The sequence below is a fragment of the Asterias amurensis genome, chromosome 3 (assembly GCF_032118995.1).
Source record: "Asterias amurensis chromosome 3, ASM3211899v1".
In the NCBI taxonomy this organism is placed as follows: domain Eukaryota; kingdom Metazoa; phylum Echinodermata; class Asteroidea; order Forcipulatida; family Asteriidae; genus Asterias; species Asterias amurensis.
In genome coordinates this window covers 24,328,097-24,350,533 of record NC_092650.1, presented here as the reverse complement: position 1 = coordinate 24,350,533, position 22,437 = coordinate 24,328,097, and the positions used below count along the sequence as shown (strand labels likewise).

General features: G+C 37.7%; 1 protein-coding gene across 2 annotated transcripts in view; it reads left to right on the top strand.

Annotated features, from left to right (window-relative positions):
• Positions 1 to 22,437, top strand: part of LOC139934323 (solute carrier family 12 member 4-like) — a 44,213-nt gene that overhangs the window by 6,194 nt on the left and 15,582 nt on the right. For both annotated transcript variants that reach the window (XM_071928488.1, XM_071928487.1), the window contains 12 exons: positions 10,506 to 10,582; positions 12,541 to 12,657; positions 13,099 to 13,248; positions 14,199 to 14,384; positions 15,085 to 15,320; positions 15,673 to 15,878; positions 16,452 to 16,583; positions 18,366 to 18,464; positions 19,550 to 19,607; positions 20,506 to 20,799; positions 21,320 to 21,406; positions 21,810 to 21,941. In XM_071928488.1, the coding sequence (XP_071784589.1) occupies positions 10,506 to 10,582; positions 12,541 to 12,657; positions 13,099 to 13,248; positions 14,199 to 14,384; positions 15,085 to 15,320; positions 15,673 to 15,878; positions 16,452 to 16,583; positions 18,366 to 18,464; positions 19,550 to 19,607; positions 20,506 to 20,799; positions 21,320 to 21,406; positions 21,810 to 21,941 (1,774 nt within the window). The remainder of the gene's footprint in view (positions 1 to 10,505; positions 10,583 to 12,540; positions 12,658 to 13,098; positions 13,249 to 14,198; positions 14,385 to 15,084; positions 15,321 to 15,672; positions 15,879 to 16,451; positions 16,584 to 18,365; positions 18,465 to 19,549; positions 19,608 to 20,505; positions 20,800 to 21,319; positions 21,407 to 21,809; positions 21,942 to 22,437) is intronic.

The following is a 22,437-nucleotide window of genomic DNA, read 5'->3' as shown; positions in this document are numbered from 1 at the left end:
AAGCACGCCATTGTACCAGACAATATTCAAATCTAACAAGTAAACGGCTTAGTATCTGCTTATTTGTAGTTGCAAGTGATGGCTTATAAATTTGAATTCCTAGATACTACTGTCAGTAGTCTTGATTAGGGGCAAATGCGCAAGCTCCTGCATGAAGCTAAGAGGGAATCTTATGCGAGTATTATAATTCAGTTACAACCATTTTTGTCAATGTACAACAAGACATACCAGACATTATTTATAAGCGTAACTTATAATTAGCTTCATATCAAATCAACATGAAGCTTCCTTGAAAACTGAACAGATTGAAGGAATGTTGACTTTCTAAAAAGTGAATACGAAATGATCTCTTTAAAGGCAGTGGACATTATTGTCAATTACTCAAAATAATTATTATCATAAAACCTCACTTGGTAACGATTAATGGGGAGAGGTTGATGGTATAAAACATTGTGAGAAACGGCTCCCTCTGAAGAATACAAATATACTCTACTTGTAATGAATGTGTGTTTAAAGACGGTGGATACTATTGGCAATTACTCGAAATAATTATTGGCATAAAACCTTTCTTGGTATTGAGTAATAGGGAGAGGTTGATGGTATAAAACATTGTGAGAAACGGCTCCCTCAAGTTCCATAGCTTTCAAGAAAGAAGTAATTTTCCATGAATTTGATTTCAAGACCCCAGATTTAGAATTTGAGGTCTCGAAATCAAGCATCTGAAAGCCCACAACTTTGTCTGACAAAGGTGTTTTTTCTTTCATAGTTACATGTATCTCACAACTTCGATAACCGATTGAGCTCAAATATTCCCAGGTTGGTTATTTTGTGCATATGTCGAGATACAGCAAGTGAGAAGACTGGTCTTTGACAATTACCAATAGTGTCCACTGTCTTTAAATATCCCAGATCTATTTTCTTTTCAGAATGTCTGCTTAACATTTATAAAAGTGTAACTTGACATTGAACAGCTGTATAATTGATTCGTGGACACATTACATGTAATACCCATATAAATCTAGAACACACCTACATCGCATAGTGGACGATCTGAGCTGAGCAAATTACTTTTAGGTTCTTGAGGGCATAGAGAAATTATATTATTATTCTAAAAATAACCATAATATCATATTACAGGCTAGCACATGGCATGTAAAGTGTATGCTTTTACCTTATGTAAACCCACTAGCATTTACATTGCGTGTACATTGTGTACATGTACACATATACATGATAATCATGTACACTTGGCAAAAAGCACTTTTAAAAGAAAAAGTAATTTTTAATTCCTCTATACATGACAGCACTTCAGACAGAACCAATCTCAGGACGATGTACAGTTGTAGTTTTAAGGTTTCTGAACCAAAAGTAATCATTTGTTAAATAGTGTGATTTATCAATGCTTTACATACAATGTACTCTCACATTTGGTTTATTTACAAAATGTGTGTAAAATATTTGTTATCAAATAATTTAATAAAAACAATATTTTGTTGTTGTAATTTTGTGCTCAGGACCCTATTGGGAAAAAGAAACCTTGGCAAATGATCAGATTTTACAAATTCCATTTCACTCAAATCTAGACAGAAATATTTCAGAAAACTATTTTGAGGTGATAGCATTACTCAGCCATTTTGTATGAAGAGACCACTTGTCCAAGAGCAGTTTGTAACAGCGTCTGCTTCCGTCTGACTTACTATCTATCCAGTGTACGTCTGTGGACCGCTACTCTAGTGCCTTTTGTGTTTAGTTTACTCGCTCTGTGCTTTTAGATTTTAGTCATCACTGGGAACCGCAGACGAGTCAGTGTATCGCTCGGACTCCCAGAATAACACAGCATGCATCCTGTACTCTTCTGAGTGGTCATTGTCGTAGATAATGGATGAAGAGATGGTATCCACTCCGTGCATGATCGAGCAAGGGCGCTTTTTATTTTATTTTACAGCGCGATGGGAAGAGATGATTTGATGTAGTACATGTATATTGCAGATGGTGCTTTTTTACACGTAGTTTGATTTTTTTTTATACCCAGAAACACTGGAGCATATGTGCATTCCTCTTCGGAGACTCCATTTCAATGTTTGCATGTTACATAGTCTGGTTTTTGATGGATTAATGTCACATGCACATTCCCGTAAGAAAATCATCGATATCACATTGAACTTTACTTTTAGTATGGTTTTAAGCGCCTTAGTGATTCTACATAAACCTTTACCATGAAGTTGTTGTTACCATTTTTTATTTTATTTTTTTTTATGGGGGGGGGGGTTCCAATGAAAATAATCTCAGCCGAATTGCGTGAATGTGATTGGTCGAGGGCCGCAAAATGTTTCGGTTTGCACAGAGTGGATATCCGCATTGCTATGGATCCATTTTTAATGTATGCAGTTGCTATATTTGATTGCACAATGTACTAATCTTTGGTTACTGTTCACAATGGCTATTGAGCTGAGCTGAGGTCTACTTGTACTTGTACTACATACTAACAAAAGGACAGACAGCTATTTGGAGATCTAATTTCTGTGCGATTTAACTGCAATGATCTTATTGGAATAATACTCTCATTGTATTTTTGTTTTGTTTTCATGAATAGTTCTTGTTGTTACTTGTATTAAATGTGTGTCTTAAAAAGAGTGTCCTAACTTTCACGAAACACTAGGATTAATCCTTTTTCGAGTTTTTAGGACGAATAACCCGTCCTAACTTATGAACGGTCTGCGATCAGGATCTGACCGTGCAATTTTGATCCTCCTCGGGAATAGGATTAAAGCGGGATCTGATCGCCCTTTTGGATTAATGGGCGATCAAAAGTCTAGTGGGAACGCAAAGGGCGATCAGATCCCGCAATTTTGCTAGCAGAACAATGTTCTTTTGAACCAACTTCCGTTCCCAAAAAGGGGATCAATGTGCGATCATACTCAAGCGGGAACGCGACTGTGATTTCACGCCTGCTACTAATCTTGTTGCGGGATCCCAATCTCGCAATTGTGGATCCAGTGGGAACGCGATCCCTGTGAAACCCCAGTTAAAAAGGGTGATGAGAAACACACTGGCCCAGTGTACAGGACTTAAAGGGGCATTTCTAATCTATGAGAAAAATTTAAATTTGTGTTGGGACTTTGCAAAGGCCACCACAGCAAAAGCACATGGCTCCACAGCAATTGCAGTGGGTGCAATGGGTTATTTTTATGCCTGAGTGTACATTCTCTGGGAACAAAATTTAAAGCACAAGCTAACTACAGGTAGGTGACTAGAATACACAATGAGTATTTGGCCAATTACTAAATTCTTACTTGTGGACATTGTTTTTTATATACTGGTTAGAAGTTTCTACAGATATCTCAATCTTTTTTTTATTTTTTTTTTTTTTAATTTTTTTTTACAAAATGTGAGAATACTTCCCATGGACCTCCCAGTTTCTGTCAGTCGTCTATCCTATGGTGCTGTTTCAATTAATTGCCACTAACATTTTTAATCTTCAATTGTTATTATCACGGTGGAATGATTACTAACAGATCACACAATTTATTTTGCTATTTTGTGGTGGAATTGTACACAATTGTGAATTTGTTTGTATTATTTGTATTTTGTAAGCTCTAATAATAAATACTTGTACTTGGAGTTTTGTATTGAAAGTGTAAATATACCAAAACAAGATCAAAACATTAGGGTCTCACTTAAATGCAAGTTATATAACTGTTTGATTAGACCAATCGGAAGTGCTTTCCTAGTAGAACTAGTTTCCTACTGAAACTCCTTCAAGACAAGAAGCTGTTGGTTTTTTAATTTTCTTTTACTTTGGTTTTTGAAGCGTAGGAAGTAATCAATGAAGTGTGTTGCGCACTATTGGTTGTTTGTACAGCGGCTATCCTAATGATTTTAGTTGCGTGCATGCAGGCTTCTTTAATGCTTTTCAATTTTGCTGTCTAGTGTATCTGTGTATAGGAGGCTCTTATTGAATTTCTAAATCCTTGAGTACCTTGATTTAATTGCAAAAGATGTTGCTAAGCAAACCTGCTAAGCAAAGTGTAAGACTACCATTTGCCACAAAGTCACTGGAGGGCAATATTGGTATTGTACATTACTCAAAAGTAGTTGTTAGCATAAAAACCACTTGGTAACAGAGAGCTGTTGATACATTATGAGAAATGGCTTCCTCTGAAGTAACGTAGTTTTTGAGAGAGAAGTCATTTATCACTTAAATATTTGAATTAAGAATGACTCACCTCATTTCCTATTTTACAAAGTTGAACATCCTGGATTCATCAGAATCCAACTCAGTTTTGTCCATGGGTAGGGTACCTAAAGGACAAATTGAACCAATATTACGACCAGGCATGATCAGAGTTCAACAGTGCAGGTGTCATGTTGAACTTTGTGAGACAGTGAAGGCGTGTGATTTTGCAAAACTTCCTTGAGCCTTCAAATTTTCCTAGAAGCAGTAATGCAATTAAAACATGTAGGCCTTTCAGGGAGAAGAAATAATGTTCCTCTTTGTTTCCAGACCTTGTAGTTTTGTATTTCTGCTGATGCACAGAGTCTTTAAATCTCCTCGGTTTTAAGATGGTCATGTATGGAATAAGGGGGGGGGGGGGGGGGGTCAGACCTGCAAGACATTTTTCAGGAATTTTCACTCTTGTCCATCTCATTGTGGAAGGTTCCTACAGTAACTACACTGAGTTACATTACATACAAGAACATATATAATGCTGTCTAGCATTCCTTTATGGTTTTGTACCTTTTTGTTTTGGCGTACTTGTATTGTACATACTGTATATAGCATATATATGGCCCTTTTGGAAACAACAGCTTCAACAATTGTCTAAACAACCACGGGGTCAAGCTAGCCTGAGTCGATTCCAAAGCCGAAGCCGAGGATTTGAAAAGGGCCTATGATCGTAGTCGTACATGTGCATGGCTAGAGCATGTGGTCCTTTCTCTGTGGTTTGAGAGTGTTCCTCACCGACACCGTTTTACATGTAATAATAATGTAACATTCAATCATCCACTTCTTGGTGTGTTTTTTTTTTGGGGGGGGGGGGTTTACCAGAAAGTGAACCACGGGTTAAAGTAAAAAGATATCTTCAAGTTTACAGTTGGGATTAGTTATACAATTACCTCTTTTTATCGGATTTAAAATGAACTAATTGAGTATGCCACAAAGGTCGTTGTAATATGCAACGACAAGACTTCAAAATGTAAACAATAAAACTATACAATCAGTGAATCCAAATCTTTTTGAAAACCCTGTATCAGGGAACAGAGTTGTTGGCCCAGTTTCATGGCTCTGCTTACCGCCGAATTCTGCGGTTGATTTATTCGGATCCTACATGTACATGTACCTCGCTCTACCAAACAGCTTATTGGCAACTCAATGCCCAAACTGTTTGATTCTGGTGGTGGTTTAGGTATGGCTGATCCCATGTTGTACATATACAATGATTTCAGACAACAAGATAATTGTGGGTTTTTTTTCTTTTTCGAAATTGCATTGATTTTATTATAAGCTTGGGCTATATCGATTTCTTTTATTCACGATATATTGCCGACAATAAATTGCGATATTCGATATAGTCGCGATTAATTAAGTTTGACATTATCAGTCTTCAAACTCCCAGTGAAAAGTGTAGAAGAGACGGTCATAGCATAAGAGAGGTGTTCTAATGACCCATTCTTCTGGTTTTACTCCAAGCCTATGGGGTGCAAGATGTCTCAGCTAGGAAATACATGGCGATATTGCGATACTTGATCGATAATATCGCGATATATCGCGATATTTCGATCAAAACCAAATCGATATGATATCGAAATCGTTTCCAAATTAATATTGCGATATTCGATAATATCGTGGTATCGCCCAAGCTTATTTTATAACCCTGTATGTGCTAAAGTGAGATTGCTTAGATTGTCTTTATAAAGCATGAACCCTATCTGTTGTTTCATCATGTCTTCACCACCTTTTACAGAAACCGTTTCTGCTCGCATAAAGCAAGCTGTTCACATCCCGTCCATCCACGTGTCAAACCGTTACAAACCACTGTTTGTGCTTAAACGTGAGATTTCAGCTTAGCGCATGAATTTTAGCATGACTGCAGCATCTTTTGCCTGTGTGTTTTGCACGACAGGAAAAAATTGTTATGTTTAATTGAATTGATTAAATTGATTGTATTGAATTAATTGAATTGTCTAATGCAGTTGATATCCTCTTTCGTTTGAAAATAATAGTGCCATACAAAAACGAACAAAACCACAAAAAAAAAATTTTTTCATTTCCTCTTTCTTGTTTTTAATCTTTTAAAATTTGAATGAATAAAGCAGTCAAAAAGGGAGAAAAAAATAGTTCACGTTTTTCAAAATGTGTAGTTTTTTTTTCTTCTTTTTATGGTCATGCTGGTGATGCACAGCGTCTAGTAAATATAAATTGTAACATCTGGGAGGTTCTGGGTCTAGAATAAGAGTTCTAAACCAAAGCCCACATTGTAAGCCTTTTTAAAGAATGTTCACATTTGATGAATTTCATCCCTGATTTTACATCGTGATGGAACATGATGTTTTATCTAAAGATGCATTGTTGTAGTGTAGATTATTTCAATAGGGAGGTTTAGATGCAAGTTACGCGAGCAAATACACGTGATCATGAATGTCTGAAAATTGTGATGTTAAAATCTCCTGTTTTGAGCATATCGTGAACTTGCCATTTCTCACGTCAGAAACAACACAAGTTTCTGATGTTCACGTGTCGTGAACGTATTTGCCTATATGGTTTGTTTTTTGGTTTGTTTATTTGTGGACAACACCAGCAGAGAACAAAAAATCTGACATAACATTGAACTCAAGTTCATGCTTTCAAAGAAGCACATAATGTTTGTCACTGGACACTGTGTTATTCTTGTCATCCACAAGGAAGTGTCTATTTTTAGAGATCAAGGCTGGCTTTAAAGGAACACGTTGCCTTGGATCGGTTGAGTTGGTCTATAAAAAGCGTTTGAAACTGTTTGTTATGAAATGCATATGGTTAGAAAGATGTTTTAAAAGTAGAATATAATGATCCACACAAGTATCACTCAAAATTGCACGGTTGGCCATTTACGGTCGCGAACTAACACGATCGGCCATTTAAATGGCCGACCGTGTTAATCGACGGAGCAAAAAGAAAACCACGCAATTTCGAGGCATATTTGTGTGGATCATTGTATTCTACTTTTACAACGTCTTTCTACCCATATGCATTTTATAACAAACGGTTACAGAACACTTTTCAAAGACCAACTCGACCGATCCAAGGCAACGTGTTCCTTTAACGAGACTGTAGGCAAAGGCATGCTCTGTACAGTCTGCACTATTCTTGTGTATGACACATTGTTGTTTGTATGGACTTTCACAATGCTGGGTACATGCAGTGCATGATTGCAGTAGCTACAAGACGAGAAATCTCCTCTTTGGCTTGAGGCAGTAGAGTCCAAATATCTTGGGTTTAAGTATTCCGAGATTGAAAGTGTAAGATAATCTTTGTTCATGAATCGGTGAGGGCAGTGTCATTTCTGTTCAGTACAGCGCAATCTCTAGTGCAATTGATGTTAATACTAGATGCACACAAAACATATGGCTAGCATTAGCAATGCACAGTATAATATTATTGTATATTGTGTATTTAAAGGGAAGGTACACGTTTGGTAATTGTCAAAGACCAGTCATCTCACTTGGTGTATCCCATCATAACCATAAAATAACAAGCCTGTGAAAATTTGGGCTCAATTGGTCATCGAATGATGAAAGAAAAAACACCCTTGTTGGACAAAATTGTGTGCTTTCAGACAAGAATAAAAGACTTCTACTTTTCTACACTGCCAAAAATGGTATTCTTGAAACAAGAAAAACATCTTATTTTGAGAAAATATTTCTTGTGTCACTCCCTAGAAAAAGTTTGTAGGGAGTGACACAAGAAATATTTTCTCAAAATAAGCTGTTTTTTTTGTTTCAAGAATACCATTTTTAGCAGTATAGCTAGAAGTCTTTTATTATTTTAGTGAGAATTTACCTCTTTCTCAAAAACTTTGTTACTTCAGAGGGAGTCGTTTCCCACAATGTTTTATACCATCAACAGCTCTCCAATGCTTGTTACCAAGTCAGTTTCTCTTTGATTTTTGTTTTGAGTAATTACCAAACGTGTACCTTCCCTTTAAATGCCCATTGCAGGTTTTGTGTGTACTCAAGTGCTAATGCGAACTGTTGGACGCATTTTTACTTGGGCTGCATTTAGACTCTGAATTTGTTTTCACAAATGCCGCAAGAGATGATGTGCACTTAAGGGGACACTGCAGTGGGATGTACATGTACTCTGTAGAAAAGGGCATACTTTTGTTTTGAACAAGTCTATACATTCATACATTATGTAAATGTACGTGTACGTGTAGCCTATGTATAGACAAAAACAATTAAACATTTTAAACTCAAAATTTTTAAAGTTGAGGAGAGCATAAGTACAATCCTGAAGGTTTTGTGTTCAATAAAACTGAAAATGAAAGTGATAATTATTTAATGATAAGTAATATGGAAATCACAATTGTCATATTTGCGGTAGTTGCTTTTTTTAATGAGAAAATTTCTATCCTACCCGAGGAATATTATGATGGTACTTTATTTATGGAAATTGCATTATTGATTATTGAACGACGCATGAATTCACTGAGTTATTTTAGTTGTGTTGTGTGCATCAATGTAAGTTCTCATTTTCTTTAAGAACTGGATTTGTTTTGTTTCAAATGTTTCCTTTTTTCTTCTATAGATCTTTATAAATCTTTGATTTTTTTTGTTTCACATGTAACATTGTCAATTACACATACTCAGTGCCTTGAGTACCTTGTTTGGTAGATACGTGCGCTATATATAAGACTTCAATATTATTTTTATTATTATTGTTATTATTATTACCTTCACATTCACAGTGAACATTTATGTTATTTACTTTGTCTTTCAATCTGGAATTATCTGGAGAGTTGTTTGTTTTTAACTTGTTTAATAGTTTCCAATTTTCTACTATCTTCTAGCGATCTTCTTTTCCATATTGGTGTTGATTATTAAAAAAAAGAACTTTGATACTTATCGCAGATTGGGAAAATTGATAAATAAATAGGCCCTATACACTGCAAAACACACGCTTGCGATCCCAGATTCAAGGAGTTCAGTTTTCAGTTTCTGTCAATCACTCTCTGTTTGTCTTTTCTTATTGCATTGTGTACAAATGTGTAAAGTGGTTCCCCTGGCAACACCTTATAGAGACGGAGCGCTAGTTTTATGAGATTTTTAAAAAAATCGATTACCCTTTTCTCACCCATACAACCAACAAAACAAAAACAAAAAGCAGGCTATAAATGCACATAATAAATGTCAAAGTACATGTACTCTAAACACGTCAACAAAAAAGTCAGTTAAAACGGAAGTTGAAGCAAGGTTCTTTTTTTTAATGCAAGTCGCCAGACACACAAGGCCTGAAGGTCACTTCAAGGTGTGGGCTACAATTTTTTTTTTTTTTTCAGGGGCTGTTGCCACCTACAATGTACTCCTAGGGCTGAAACAGGGTTACCCCTTTTAACAGTCCATAGGGATGTACATGTAGGCTTGGGTATCATCAGTCCAATACCTGGCCGATAGAGCAGAAAGCACTACATGTACCTCCCCAATTTTCTTTTCTAGGATTTTGCCAGGGTAAACACAACGGTGTAAATAGGCAAGCATTTTAGCACCTTGTTTAGATTATACACTGCATGTTGCGTCTCTTCACTAGAATGGTGTTTGTTTACTAATCCAGCGCTTAATACTTGAACTCTGATAATTTGCAAGATTTCAAGAGGTTCCGCTCGCTAGTGGAACAAGTTGGTAAGGTTGTTGTGTGTTATTTAAAGGAAGGGTCAAAGATTGGATAAATTGTCAACATAATGCAGAACCAAAGGAAAGTTATCACGAAAGATACAATAAAAAATCATGAGTGAAAACAATGCTACTTGCTGGAAAAAAACAACTCACTATTTTCATGGTCATTCAATTTTGGCGAATGTACATTTTTTTGCACCCTACCTTTAATGCACGTAAGTAGGACACATAACAAGAGGTCGGGTCATCCCGGAAAATTGTGGATCTCTGTTAACAAACTTTACTTTTATCTATGACTCTTGAAGTTAACCCTCATGCAGTACTCATTCATAACATTTGTGATGAACAAACAAAATGATAAGAACTTGTTTACATCAAGTGTGTTCATAGATAAAACTGTGTACTGTATGCTCTGTATAATAATAATAATAATAATAAAACAGTATTTATAGAGCAAACAGTATTTATAGAGCGCAAATTGAATTGGCATTCCTCAAAGCGCTGAATGATGGGAACAAGGATCAAATGCCATTTTGTAAACATATTTGTAACAATTGTAAGATTCAAGTTGTGGTTTAACATACTTATGTAGGAAAGACGACTAATTTATTTGATTTGATGTTTCCGTGTGGCAGGTGATGGAAGTCGAGCTGAGATGGCGCCCTTTGTGGACCAAGAGAAGGGTATCTCACAGAACATGGCCCTGTATGAGGTAAAGACATAGCCACCAAATGAGGACATTGAATATTCACCAATCTACATACATGTTACTAACATACATTTACATGACCCTACTTTTAAACCAAATCAGCTCCCTGTCATGTCTGGGAAGTACACATCCTGCGCTGCTCAGCATGTTCTAGGGCAACAAGCTAATTCAATCACAAGAACTGTTTCTGTCCTCAACATGTACCCACCTACATGTACCTCTGTGTGAAGAGAAGTAATTACATGTACAGTCACAGGCCTGTTTGCTTCGTTTTTGAAAGGGCAAGGGCACCAAGGCATTTTCTCCTTGGGAAAGGGCACCCTATGGGGAAATTGTAAATTTCTTCTAGAGCATTTCAAGGGCACCAAGGCAGTGACCAGGGGGCATGGAGGCAATTGCCTTCATTGCCTCCGTGGACACAAGTGTCATGACGGGGGTTTAAACCATGCTGTTATTATTAAACCCACACCCTAACACGCAAAATGATTTTGGTCACCAAGATGCACTAAACTGCTCAGCCATGGGGTGCCGCTCCTGTCATGATGTCATGCATCTTAGATGCGTTTTGAACCCATGACCTTCTAGAGCTGAAGTTTAACTGTTAGACCACTAAGGTCATCTTGGCGGTAAGAGGTTGGTTCCATTTCTAAGTGGTACCTGCTGATAATTGCACTTGACAGTTGACATGCTTGTTGGTCTAGAGAAGAGATCTACATGTACCCCATACTCTATACTGTGTGGTGGAAGGTCATCCCCACCTGAGGTGCCTTGTAATGTGTGGGTAATGATCAGTTGCTGAGCAAAGGACTGTATTTTGTTTCGTAAGGGAGAACATTTTGGGAAGGCATTAGATCATAAAAGAAATGGTGCAAAATAATACCCAGAAGTCGGTGTACATGCAGTATTTCCCAGTGAAGTTTTTCAATACACATTGTATTGTACATTGGGTGCGTTCGTTTAGCTCCCCTGGGTTGACCCCGGTGCGTGGCGTTTTTGTTTACCAGGACGAACGTGGGTAATTATCTGCACACACTCGTCCTGGGAAAAAAAAAACGCCACACACCGGGGTCAACCCAGGGAAGCTAAACGAACGCACCCACTGTAAGCACTATTACTACAGTGGCTGGGTCTAATTTTTATGCCCCGCCGGTGAAGCCAGCCCAAGGGGCATATAGTGTTTGCCTTGTCCTTGTGTGTGTGCACATCATCCTTGTCTGAGCGATATCTCAAGACTCCAAACTTGGTTTGTGGATTGGTCGTGGGATCCCCCAGAAGCCTATTGTTTTTGGATCCCCTCGGATAAATATTAAGCTTGTTATGGCTAAAACTAAAGAAATGTTGTCCGAGCGATATCTCAAGAAGGACTTGGCGTATCAACTCCAAACTTGGTTTGTGGATTGGTCATGGAATCCCCTAGACGCCTATTGTTTTTGGACCCCCTCAGATAAATATTAAGCTCATTTTGGCTAAAGCAATAACTCAAAAAGGACTTGCTGTAGCAACACCTATCTCAGCGGGGCATTTGTGTTGTCAACACACACCATTCTTGTTTAGAACTGCTTTTAGCCACAGAAATTAACTAAGCACAACAATAATTATAATGATAATTACAACATTTATAGAGCGCTAAATACAGATGTTTCAAGAACCAATTTGTTTACCCCAAACAGTTCTTGAAAATGTTCACATTTAGGGAAGTTTTGACAGGAGATCATTCCATAATAGCATTGGTGCCGAACTGGATCATACACATTATCGGCCATAGGAGTTGAAGAAAAAGTTTGAAGACAATAAGTAACGAGAAGATGGCTGAAGTTGGATGAGATTGGTGATGTCTGGTGAAGTAAGCGAAAGTTCTTAGCTGTAAGACATGTGGTCTAGTGGAGAACTTCTTGGAGTTGATGAGAAGCCTCCCAACTTATTATTCTTACTTGATTGTTTGTGTTTATTTTTGTCTACAGGAAGAGATCGAGAATCGACCCAAGATATCTTCCCTCCTTAACACCTTGGCTAATTACAAGTCTCTCCCTGAACACACGGAAGAACCTGGAGACAGGAAATCAGACAGGCCGACGACGGTATACTTCTGAACTGTATTCTTGTATTTAACTGGGGGAGGGCTTTGAGAGGCTTGTGGGTTAGGGAGTCAGATGGATGACTAGAGTTTACTTGCATAGGAAAGCACAAGACAGGATCTGAGGCACAATGAAAGGGGGCTCATTGCATTTGTCAAATAGCAGTTTTTCCCCAATGGTTGTATTTTTTATATATGTTTATTGCTGAAACCACTCAAAAAGGCATGTCTGATATTCTTCCTACATGTACGTTAGTCTGTTTTCCGATTATCTTGCCCTCAGAAAATCAGCTAAATTGTTTGCCTCAATTTTTGAACTGTTTATTTACACGTAGTTTCGAATATCAAGCCTGGGTTGCAATGTGTGAATTGACATTCAGGCTTGTACTAAACAACACATTTGAGTTCATAATTATTATTATTATACCCTCTAATTCCTGTACAGAAAGGGGCTCAGATGGGCACCTTGATGGGCGTGTACCTCCCCTGTCTACAGAACATCCTTGGTGTCATCCTCTTCATTCGATTGTCTTGGATTGTTGGTACGGCTGGAGCGCTGGAGAGCTTCTTCATTGTCTTGATTTCTTGCTGTACCGTGAGTAAATTATTTTATTTTATTTTTTAAATAGGCTAATTGTTTTGGGTTTATCCATTTTGGGAGTAATGTCCGTGTGTTATACAGCAGTGTAGTGCACATTCTAGGCGACATGCCTTTACATGTGATTGTCGCACTTTTTGCTTTTTGAGTTTTAAGATGTTTTTGCAAAAGAATCTTTAGATTGATCCTTTTACTAGGAGACTCCAACCACCATAATCATTACAAGTACCGTATTGTTACATTTTTAATAATAAAATCAATGATGCCTCATAAGGAAACTCAATCACTGTTGCTTGAAAGAAACCTGTACCCAAACAAAGGCCCTTTGAAACGGAAACAGTTTTTGGGGTTCTTTAAAGCCATTGGACCCTTTTGATAAACAGTATTGTCCAATGTCCACACTTCGTGTATCACAACTTCTATATAAAACCTGTGAAAATTTAGGCTCAATCGGACGTCGGAGTCGGGAGAAAATAACGGGAAAACCCACCCCTGTATCCACAAGTTTCGCCGTGTCATGACATGTGTTCTTAATAAATCCGTAATTCTCGATATCGAGAATTGATATTGATTTACTGTTTTCTTAAAAAGTAAAGCATTTCATGGATTAATATTTCAAGAGAAGTCTTTCACCATTACCCTCTGTAAACCCTGTAAGTTATTTGTAAATCTGTGAACTTTTTTTTTTTTTTTTTTACCGAAAAGGTCCAATGGCTTTAATGTATACTACAAATCCTAGCACATTGGACATGGTTTAATGTCCCATACTAAGGAAAAACAATTAATGGTAAGTTATCTTGCTCAAAGACAGAACTGCCACAACAAGGACCATTCATCGCTCGGCCGCAAAACAAATAATATTGTATTGTCTTAGCAAACTGATTGAGTAAACTAAACTGAACTGAACTGAACTAAATCATCTTGTATCCACCTGTTGTTGTTTCCAGACTTTGTTAACAGCTATCTCAATGAGTGCCATTGCAACCAATGGCGTTGTACCAGCCGGGGGCTCATACTTCATGATCTCTAGGGCGCTGGGTCCTGAATGGGGCGGGGCGGTAGGTATCCTTTTCTACCTCGGTACCACCTTCGCCTCTGCCATGTACATCCTAGGAGCTATCGAAATCCTCCTGGTGAGTCTGACAAATAAGTTAATGTTGTTGTTGTTCCCGAGTCCTGTGAAAAAATATCACAGGCATGTTACTCGGGTGGGATTCAAACCCACGACCCTTGCAATTCTAGAGCAGTGTCTTACCAACTAGACTACCGAGGTTGCCCGGTAGCTAGAGGCAGTTCGAATCCTATGTTTTGGCAGCGGGTACCGCAATGATAATAGAGATGTTAAATTTGCATCGGGGATAAAGAATATTAATTGGTTTTTACCCATACACCGATGTGTGTTAGCACTGTATACTCGCAGGACTCGTGAAAGTGTCTGGCAACTTCCATAAAAAAAAATTATAATAATATTTTAAAAAGTTGCAGTTGCTGTTGCTGCTGCTTGATTGTTTTGTTCTTTTGTTTGTTAGTTCTTTGCTGTTTTTTTATTGTTTTATTTTTTTTATGGAAGGCTGTATTCGTTGTGTTTCTTCCTCCATTTTCAAAATGGCTATTCTGTTCACTGTGACGGTCTTTTTGCCAAAATTACTTTCCCTCACCAAGCTCCTGGAATTATTCCATCGTCAAATTGCTATCTGGCCAAATTTTATTTGATATTTGGGATCCCAGTTTCAGACTTATTTTGTCGGCAATGACTTTGACCCCTGTTTATGGGTTGTGTGTTTCGTAAGATGTTGATGTTGCAGTAACGGATAGAAATGTACTCTTCTGTAGATATACATCGCGCCAAGTATTTCACTATTTGGTGACATCACAGCGCTGGGCGCCAGCCAGAGTTCTGCAATGCTTAATAATATGAGGGTGTTTGGGACCGGAATCCTCATGATACTCTCCCTGCTGGTGTTCGTTGGTGTCAAGTACGTCAACAAGTGCGCTTTTCTCTTCTTGATGTGTGTCCTGCTGACGATACTCAGTATGTACGTCGGGTACTTCACTCCCCATGAACTTGCGTAAGTTGAACAGGGTAATTACCCAATTTTTTATTCATAATTGTATGGGGTTTTTGTGGGGGGGTTTTCGCGACATTGTGGGTTGGTATTTTTGTTAGTTTAATATTATATGTATATTTAAAGAAGAAGAAACAAAATTCCAGCTTGTCCAGATTGTCAATTTAATTTCTGATTAAATTAAAAAGTTGTTTATTTTATCGAGTAAAGGCCATTGAAAACTACTGATGATGGAGCCTTGATCTAAATTATCACAGAGTTTCTCCAAAACATGATTTTGTTTTCCCACCCAACTTACTAAGATTCAGTGATTGTGCTGGTAGATAACTAAACAACAGTTTTGTTTTTGATTCAGATTCTGTGAGTTCGATAAGAACATAGCCCTGCAGTTTGACTCCAGTGAGGCAAATAACTGTAGCTTTTACAGCGACGGTAACGTGACCGCCCTTGGGGAGATGTACTGCACCTCCAATGAAACAGACGGCTGTAAAGATTACTTTGAGAAGAACGAGGTGCAATGGCAGAACGGAATCCCTGGACTTGGCACGGGGCAATTATTACGTGAGTCATCTGAGGGTCTGAATAGGTCTAAATCGGTGTGGTTGTACAAGGGATGTGATTTCTCCGCCCGGAATTTCTTTTCTTTTTCTGGTTTGATTGGCAGCATATTGCGCCACAGCACATTGTAAACCATTACATGATGCTAAGTTAAAGGAGAAGGCTACGCCAACAATATTTTTATCCAGGTTACTAGTTCACAACTTTTAAAACAATTTTGTTTTATACAATGTAAATATTTTTCTCTGTATACTTTCCTGTAATTTTACCCCAGGTTGCCATGGGAATTTAGTTTCTAAAGAATAAACCAATAATGCATGAATGAATGGAAAAAAAGGTCTAATAATTTAAACGTAGTCCCACATACTTTGCAGGAAAATACTGTATGTTAAAGTGCCTTGAGCGTCACTGAGTGATGGATGGGCGTGGTATATTTATTTTATTTAAGAAGCCACTATTATTATTATATTCAATTATTATGTTATCCTTAATAAAAATGTCCAGTTTTTACCCGAGGGCCAAGTATCACGCCCCGAAAAAAACACCTCATCAATATTTGAAATGATTTCTTTTCAGGTAATGCCTTTAATGAGTACCGTGATTCAGGAGATGTGCTTCCTAGGCAGGAGGGAATCAACAATCAGGTCGTAGCTGACATCACCACCTCCTTCTACGTCCTGCTAGCCATCTTCTTCCCCTCTGTTACCGGTAAGACAATTGGCCTTTTCAGAAGAGCGGGGCCCAAATTCATGGCGCTGCTTACCACCGAATTCTGCGCTTAAGATCACCATTCTCTGACTTTCTGCAATAGCTGTGTAAGCAAAGAATGCCTAGTAATATGAAGCACAACTTCCCTGCTAACCTGTGAAACACGCTTGATGTAAGCCTGGAATTCCCTGCTTCTGTTAGCGCCAATACTGAACGAGTTACAAACACTGAAAGAGTAGCTTTACCCCCTTAATATCAATCCTTCAGGGTTTGGTTTCATCTCTTGCAATATCAGCCATATTGGTTGATTATCAACCACTATGAACTTGATAGAGAGAGGTTTGTCACTGATGAGCTCATAGGCGTTGTCACCTGGGCCAATTTTCACAGGCTACTTGGAAGAAACTGACTGCACTAGGTGCAAAAGGAACACTTTGGTAGTACAATATCCACATTTTTCTTTAATTGCTTGTCATTGTTCGCTTGATTTTAAACTTATTTTTATATCTTGTTGTTTTTGCTGATTATCTGTATTTTAAATGTTTCTCTGTATTAGCGCCATGGAGCATTGTTTTCGATGGATATGGCGCTATATAAATTTTTACTATTATTATTATTTTTATTATTATTATTATTATTATAATTATTATTATTATTTTAAACGGTATCTTACCATCTCAAGGAAGTCGACATATTGATCTTTGTTTTCTTTGTATGGTTTCGTTGTTTGGTTTGTCTGGTTGCCTGTACGCTGCCCTGTTTGAGATTGTTATTTATTTTTTTATTTTTTAATACTGCAATATTAGGCTAAAGAAATGTGCAGTTTACAAAAACAGTCATTAACAGTTATTACAAATAATGTTAACAGTTTATTATTACAAATACACACAAAAGGAAAAATAGTTATTTAGAAATATGTAAGCGCTCTTTTGTGACAGCACAATACTAAAACTTTTTGCTTAAATAAGAATCCACCCTTTGATCATAATCTGCAGAGAATGCCAACAAGATAAACATTATTAGTTTTTTACCCATACACCGATGTGTGTAGCGCTGTATACTCAGTACTTTCCCGAGTCCTGTGAAAAAAAATCACAGGCATTTTACTCGGGTGGGATTCTTTATCCCCGATGCAAATTTAACATCTTTTAAAAAAGATAAACATTGTTCAGTTGACATAAAAGTGCATCATATTGTAATTCAATATAGCTTGAGGCCGTGTTCTGAGACAGCGACTTCGGCTACAGCTACGGCTAGATCAGCGGGTCTGTCAGTGTTGAAGAATAGGCAGAAGCACTCAATCTAGCCGTAGCTGTAGCCGAAGTCGCCGTCTCAGAACATGGCCTAACATTACAGCGATTGCATTAAAGGAACACGTTGCCTTGGATCGGTCAAGTTGGTCTTTGAAAAGCGTTTGTAACCGTTTTTTCTAAAATGCATATGGGTAGAAAGATGTTGTAAAAGTAGAATACAATGATCCACACAAATATGCCTCGAAATTGCGTGGGTTCCTTTTACCTCGTTGACTAACACGTCGGCCATTTATGGGGGTCAAAATTTTGACTCCCATAAATGGCCGACCATGTTAGTTCGCACAGTAGAAGGAAAACCACGCAATTTCGAGGCAAACTTGTGTGGATCATTGTATTCTACTTTTAAAACATCTTTCCAACCATATGCATTTTATAAAAAACGGTTAAAAACGCTTTTGTTTTGACCAACTCGTCCGATCCAAGGCAATGTGTTCCTTTAAACAGTGCCATTGTTGTTGTTATTTTACAGGTATAATGGCGGGTAGTAACAGGTCAGGTGATTTGATGGATGCTCAGTATTCCATTCCAAGAGGGACTATTGCTGCTATCATCACAACAAGCCTCATCTGTATCCTTTATAATCATTTACAAAAGTGGCAACGAGGTCTTAAACCGCAGGATCAAGGTCATGTGTTAAAGGATTGAGCCAAATGAGAAGTTCTTTATCTGGTTTTAAATTGCCTATTAAGACCAACTCATTAAAATTGCATGTGACGATTAATGGTTGTGTACATGTACGCACATGTACTAGTAGATTTTACTTTGATTATCTGTACGTATGTATTTATTGCATTGTTTAATTAATTAATTAATTTTTTTAATTTTTTTATTGTCACTTGCAAAATATAAAATTGTACAGTGAAATGCGTCTTGGTTTTGCGTGTTTAAAAATATGTTGTATAAAAATACACACTAAAAATTTACCATTGATACAAAAATACATTGAAAATATAATATAAACATTCATGAAAAGTATTACAATATACATGTACAGGCGAAATACGAAAGATAAAAACAGCACGATATAAGTAAAATCAGAAATAGACATTATTAAAATCTATCATTAAGAACACGATCAGCGCCTCACATTAGCTTGCACACTGTGCATGAGACCAGACTTGTTTGCCCTACCAGCCTTGGTTTGGTTTCATTGATTTGAATGCAGAAAGATAAACAGGATAATAATAATAATAATAATAATAATAGTAAAACAGTATTTATATAGCGCAATATTAATTGGCATTCCTCAAAGCGCTTAACAGCAAAATGAAAAGCATTACAATAAAACAAAAAACTTATAGGCCTATATTCCCCAATTAAATCCCAAAACAAACAATTATAAAATTAGGCCAGACCAGCTGTTACCTTAATGAAACCATTAAAAATACTACAAACAACTAAAGGATCTGAAAAATTATTCTTTACACTAAAAAGTATAACAAGCAATACAATATTAAAATACCTACATGTATATGCTGAAAATTACACAGAAACTATACACAGTCAGGGAAACAGGTTTTAATTACAGATAAACAGAAGAAGAAAAAAAAAGGGGAAACAAATTATACTTGTTTCAAACATAAAGTATGGCGACCAACAATTTTATGTAAGAATAAAATGTGTTACATTATTTCTTGACTGTGTGACCCTCAGATCTGACCTCTGTTCTATTTTTTGCCGGCACAATAAGAGGAGAGGTTCTACGAGACAAGTAAGTTACATGTACACATTGCCATGAGCAAGTCAGGGTACCAGACATCAAATGAGCAATCCGACATTGCGAAATGTGTTCTTCTTATTTTCTGAACCATTAAAGGGAAGGTACATGTTTGGTAATTACTGAAAACTAATATTTACTTAAAAACTGACTTGGTAACGAGCATTGGAGAGCTGTTGATAGTATAAAACATTGTGAGGAACTGCTCCCTCTGAAGTAGCATAGATTTTGAGAAAGAGGTAATTTCTCACTAAAATAATAAATGACTTCTAGCTAGAAGTCTTTTATTCCTATCTGAAAGCACAAAAATTCGTCCAATAAGGGTTTTCTCTCATCATTTTCTCACAATTTCGATGACTAATTTAGCTCAAATTTCACAGGCTTGTTATTTATGCCTATGTTGGGATAAACCAAGTGAGAAGACTGGTCTTTGACAATTACCAAACGTGTACCTTCCCTTTAAGGGAATCATAACAGCCTCACTGATAAGTGTATAATGCAACAGCATTGCTAGGATGGGCAGCGCGCCACATCGATACCTCTTGTCATCTTGTGTATTTTATGCAAGACCAGAATCAAAATGAGAAAAGACCAGTTCTCATTGGAACAAGCACTAAGATGAGATTGATCTCATTTGTCTTTTCCGAAACTCAAGTGTTGAAAAATATTCATCAGACTCAAAGTTAGTAATTTGTTTTATTGTTGATATTAAAGGTATTAAATGAACACAGTCGGTAAGGAGGAGCCTTTAAATTTGCTTAGAATGCTTTTCTTAGAATCCCTGGCTTCTCGACCTGAATTAATAAATATTTGAATAAATACCATGGTTATCTATCGGCGTTCACCAGTTGCTTTTCTACGATCACATTATTTTTTCTCCTTGTTTCCCTAGATATGGTGAGAGTGTCGGTGGTGTCCTAGTCGCAGCTGCCATCAGCTTCCCATCTGAATGGGTAGTCCTGATCGGGGCCTTCCTCTCCACAGTCGGGGCGGGGCTACAGAGTCTCACCGGTGCCCCGAGGCTCTTACAGGCCATAGCTAAGGATAACATCATCCCGTTCCTAGCGGTGTTCGGCCGGGGGTCTAAGACTGGGGAGCCAACGTGGGCTCTATTATTGACATTTTGTATCTCGGAGATTGGGATCCTCATCGCTAGCTTGGATATGGTCGCTCCTATCATCACCATGTAAGGCTTGCTGAATGTTAACACTTGTTTTGTTTGATGCTGTCGAACTGAGAACTGCGCTTGTAAATTGATTCTGTTTAACATGGGATCTGGCATGCATGTGTACCACCATAATCAGAGGGTCAAACAGTTTGGGTGGTGGGTGGGGGAGTTTGTATGTAAGTTGTCAGACACACCAGGCCTGAAGGTCACTTCATGGTGTGGGCTACAAGACAACTATTTTTCCAGCGGCCCTTGCCACCCACTCGTTGGGCTGAAACAGGGTAACCCCCTTTACAGTCTGTAGGGTAACAGATGTAGGGTTTGCCAATGTAGCCACAGGGGTCAAGCACACTGTAGTCGAGCTCTGGTATTTCTGATCAGTTTGAGTCGTGGGGTCTTGACACTTGTGTCCCTAGTGTCCTCAAGCAAGACTCTTGGTCGCTATTGCAACGTCCTTCGGATGAGACATGAAGCCTTGAACTTAAAAGCTCTTTTTAATATGTTTGATGGATAGTTGTTTTTGTTTCTGACTTGATAGGTTCTTCTTGATGTGTTACATGTTTGTGAATCTAGCGTGTGCTCTGCAGACCCTGCTGAAAACGCCAAACTGGAGACCACGTTTCAAGTAAGAACTCATGCTTGAACCCTTTCAGATTGTTTGGGGAAAAATTATCTCTTTCTCTAAGAGGGGTAGTTTCTAATAATGTTTTATAATATCAAATGCTCTCCAGTGCTTTGAAATCAGCTGATGTAGTCATTAACTTGTGAGGAAATTACAAAAGGTATGCCTTAAAGAGTAGAAATGTTTTTTAAATTAAACTACTGATCTTTCAATACAGGTCTACTTGCAAAACAAAGTGAACATTTCAGTTAAATAATTATTACCATTTTCATACAAGTTGTAAATGAAAAACAGAAAATCAACAAGATTTGAAACATACTTCCCATTAATCGAGTTCCAAAAACCACAGAAACAGTTAGACTAATTTTAAAATTTGCATTTTTTTTCCTTTTTTTTATGGTTACAGGTGGTACCACTGGAGTCTTTCCTTCCTCGGTATGGTCATGTGCCTTGCACTTATGTTTATCTCTAGCTGGTACTACGCCCTAGCTGCCATAGCATTAGCATTCTTTATCTACAAGGTCATCGAGTACCATGGGTAAGGGATAATAACAGACCGATCCATTAGACTCCACCCCATTGCGTTTTGACCAATCATAACCCATTGCACAACCAAAAGTCTGACACTCTCAAGTCCGACATGCGTGCGTGGATGCTTGGCCCGCGCGGCAGAGTTGCGCCGAAAGGCATTGGAGAGGCTCACGCGTTCTTGCTAACACGTTTTCTGTGGGAAGAGCCTAATGGACCAGTGTATTGTGGCTTCTTATTGAGCACGCATATCCGTCAACTCAACCCGATTTTGCAGAAATTTCCCTGAAAAACAACCAATCATTCCATGACCAGTTTTGAAAATCGCTGATTTTGGAAACTTTTTCCCTGTTATGTTTAATGTAATTTCTATATATCTTCATGATTGTTGTACGAAAGCTTCCTGATGGTGGCAACTTTCTTCCTACCATGGTGAATGTAGTTCTAACTACCTCCCTGATACATGTAGGTGTACAAAATCTCCCAAATTGCAAGATTTTTATTCC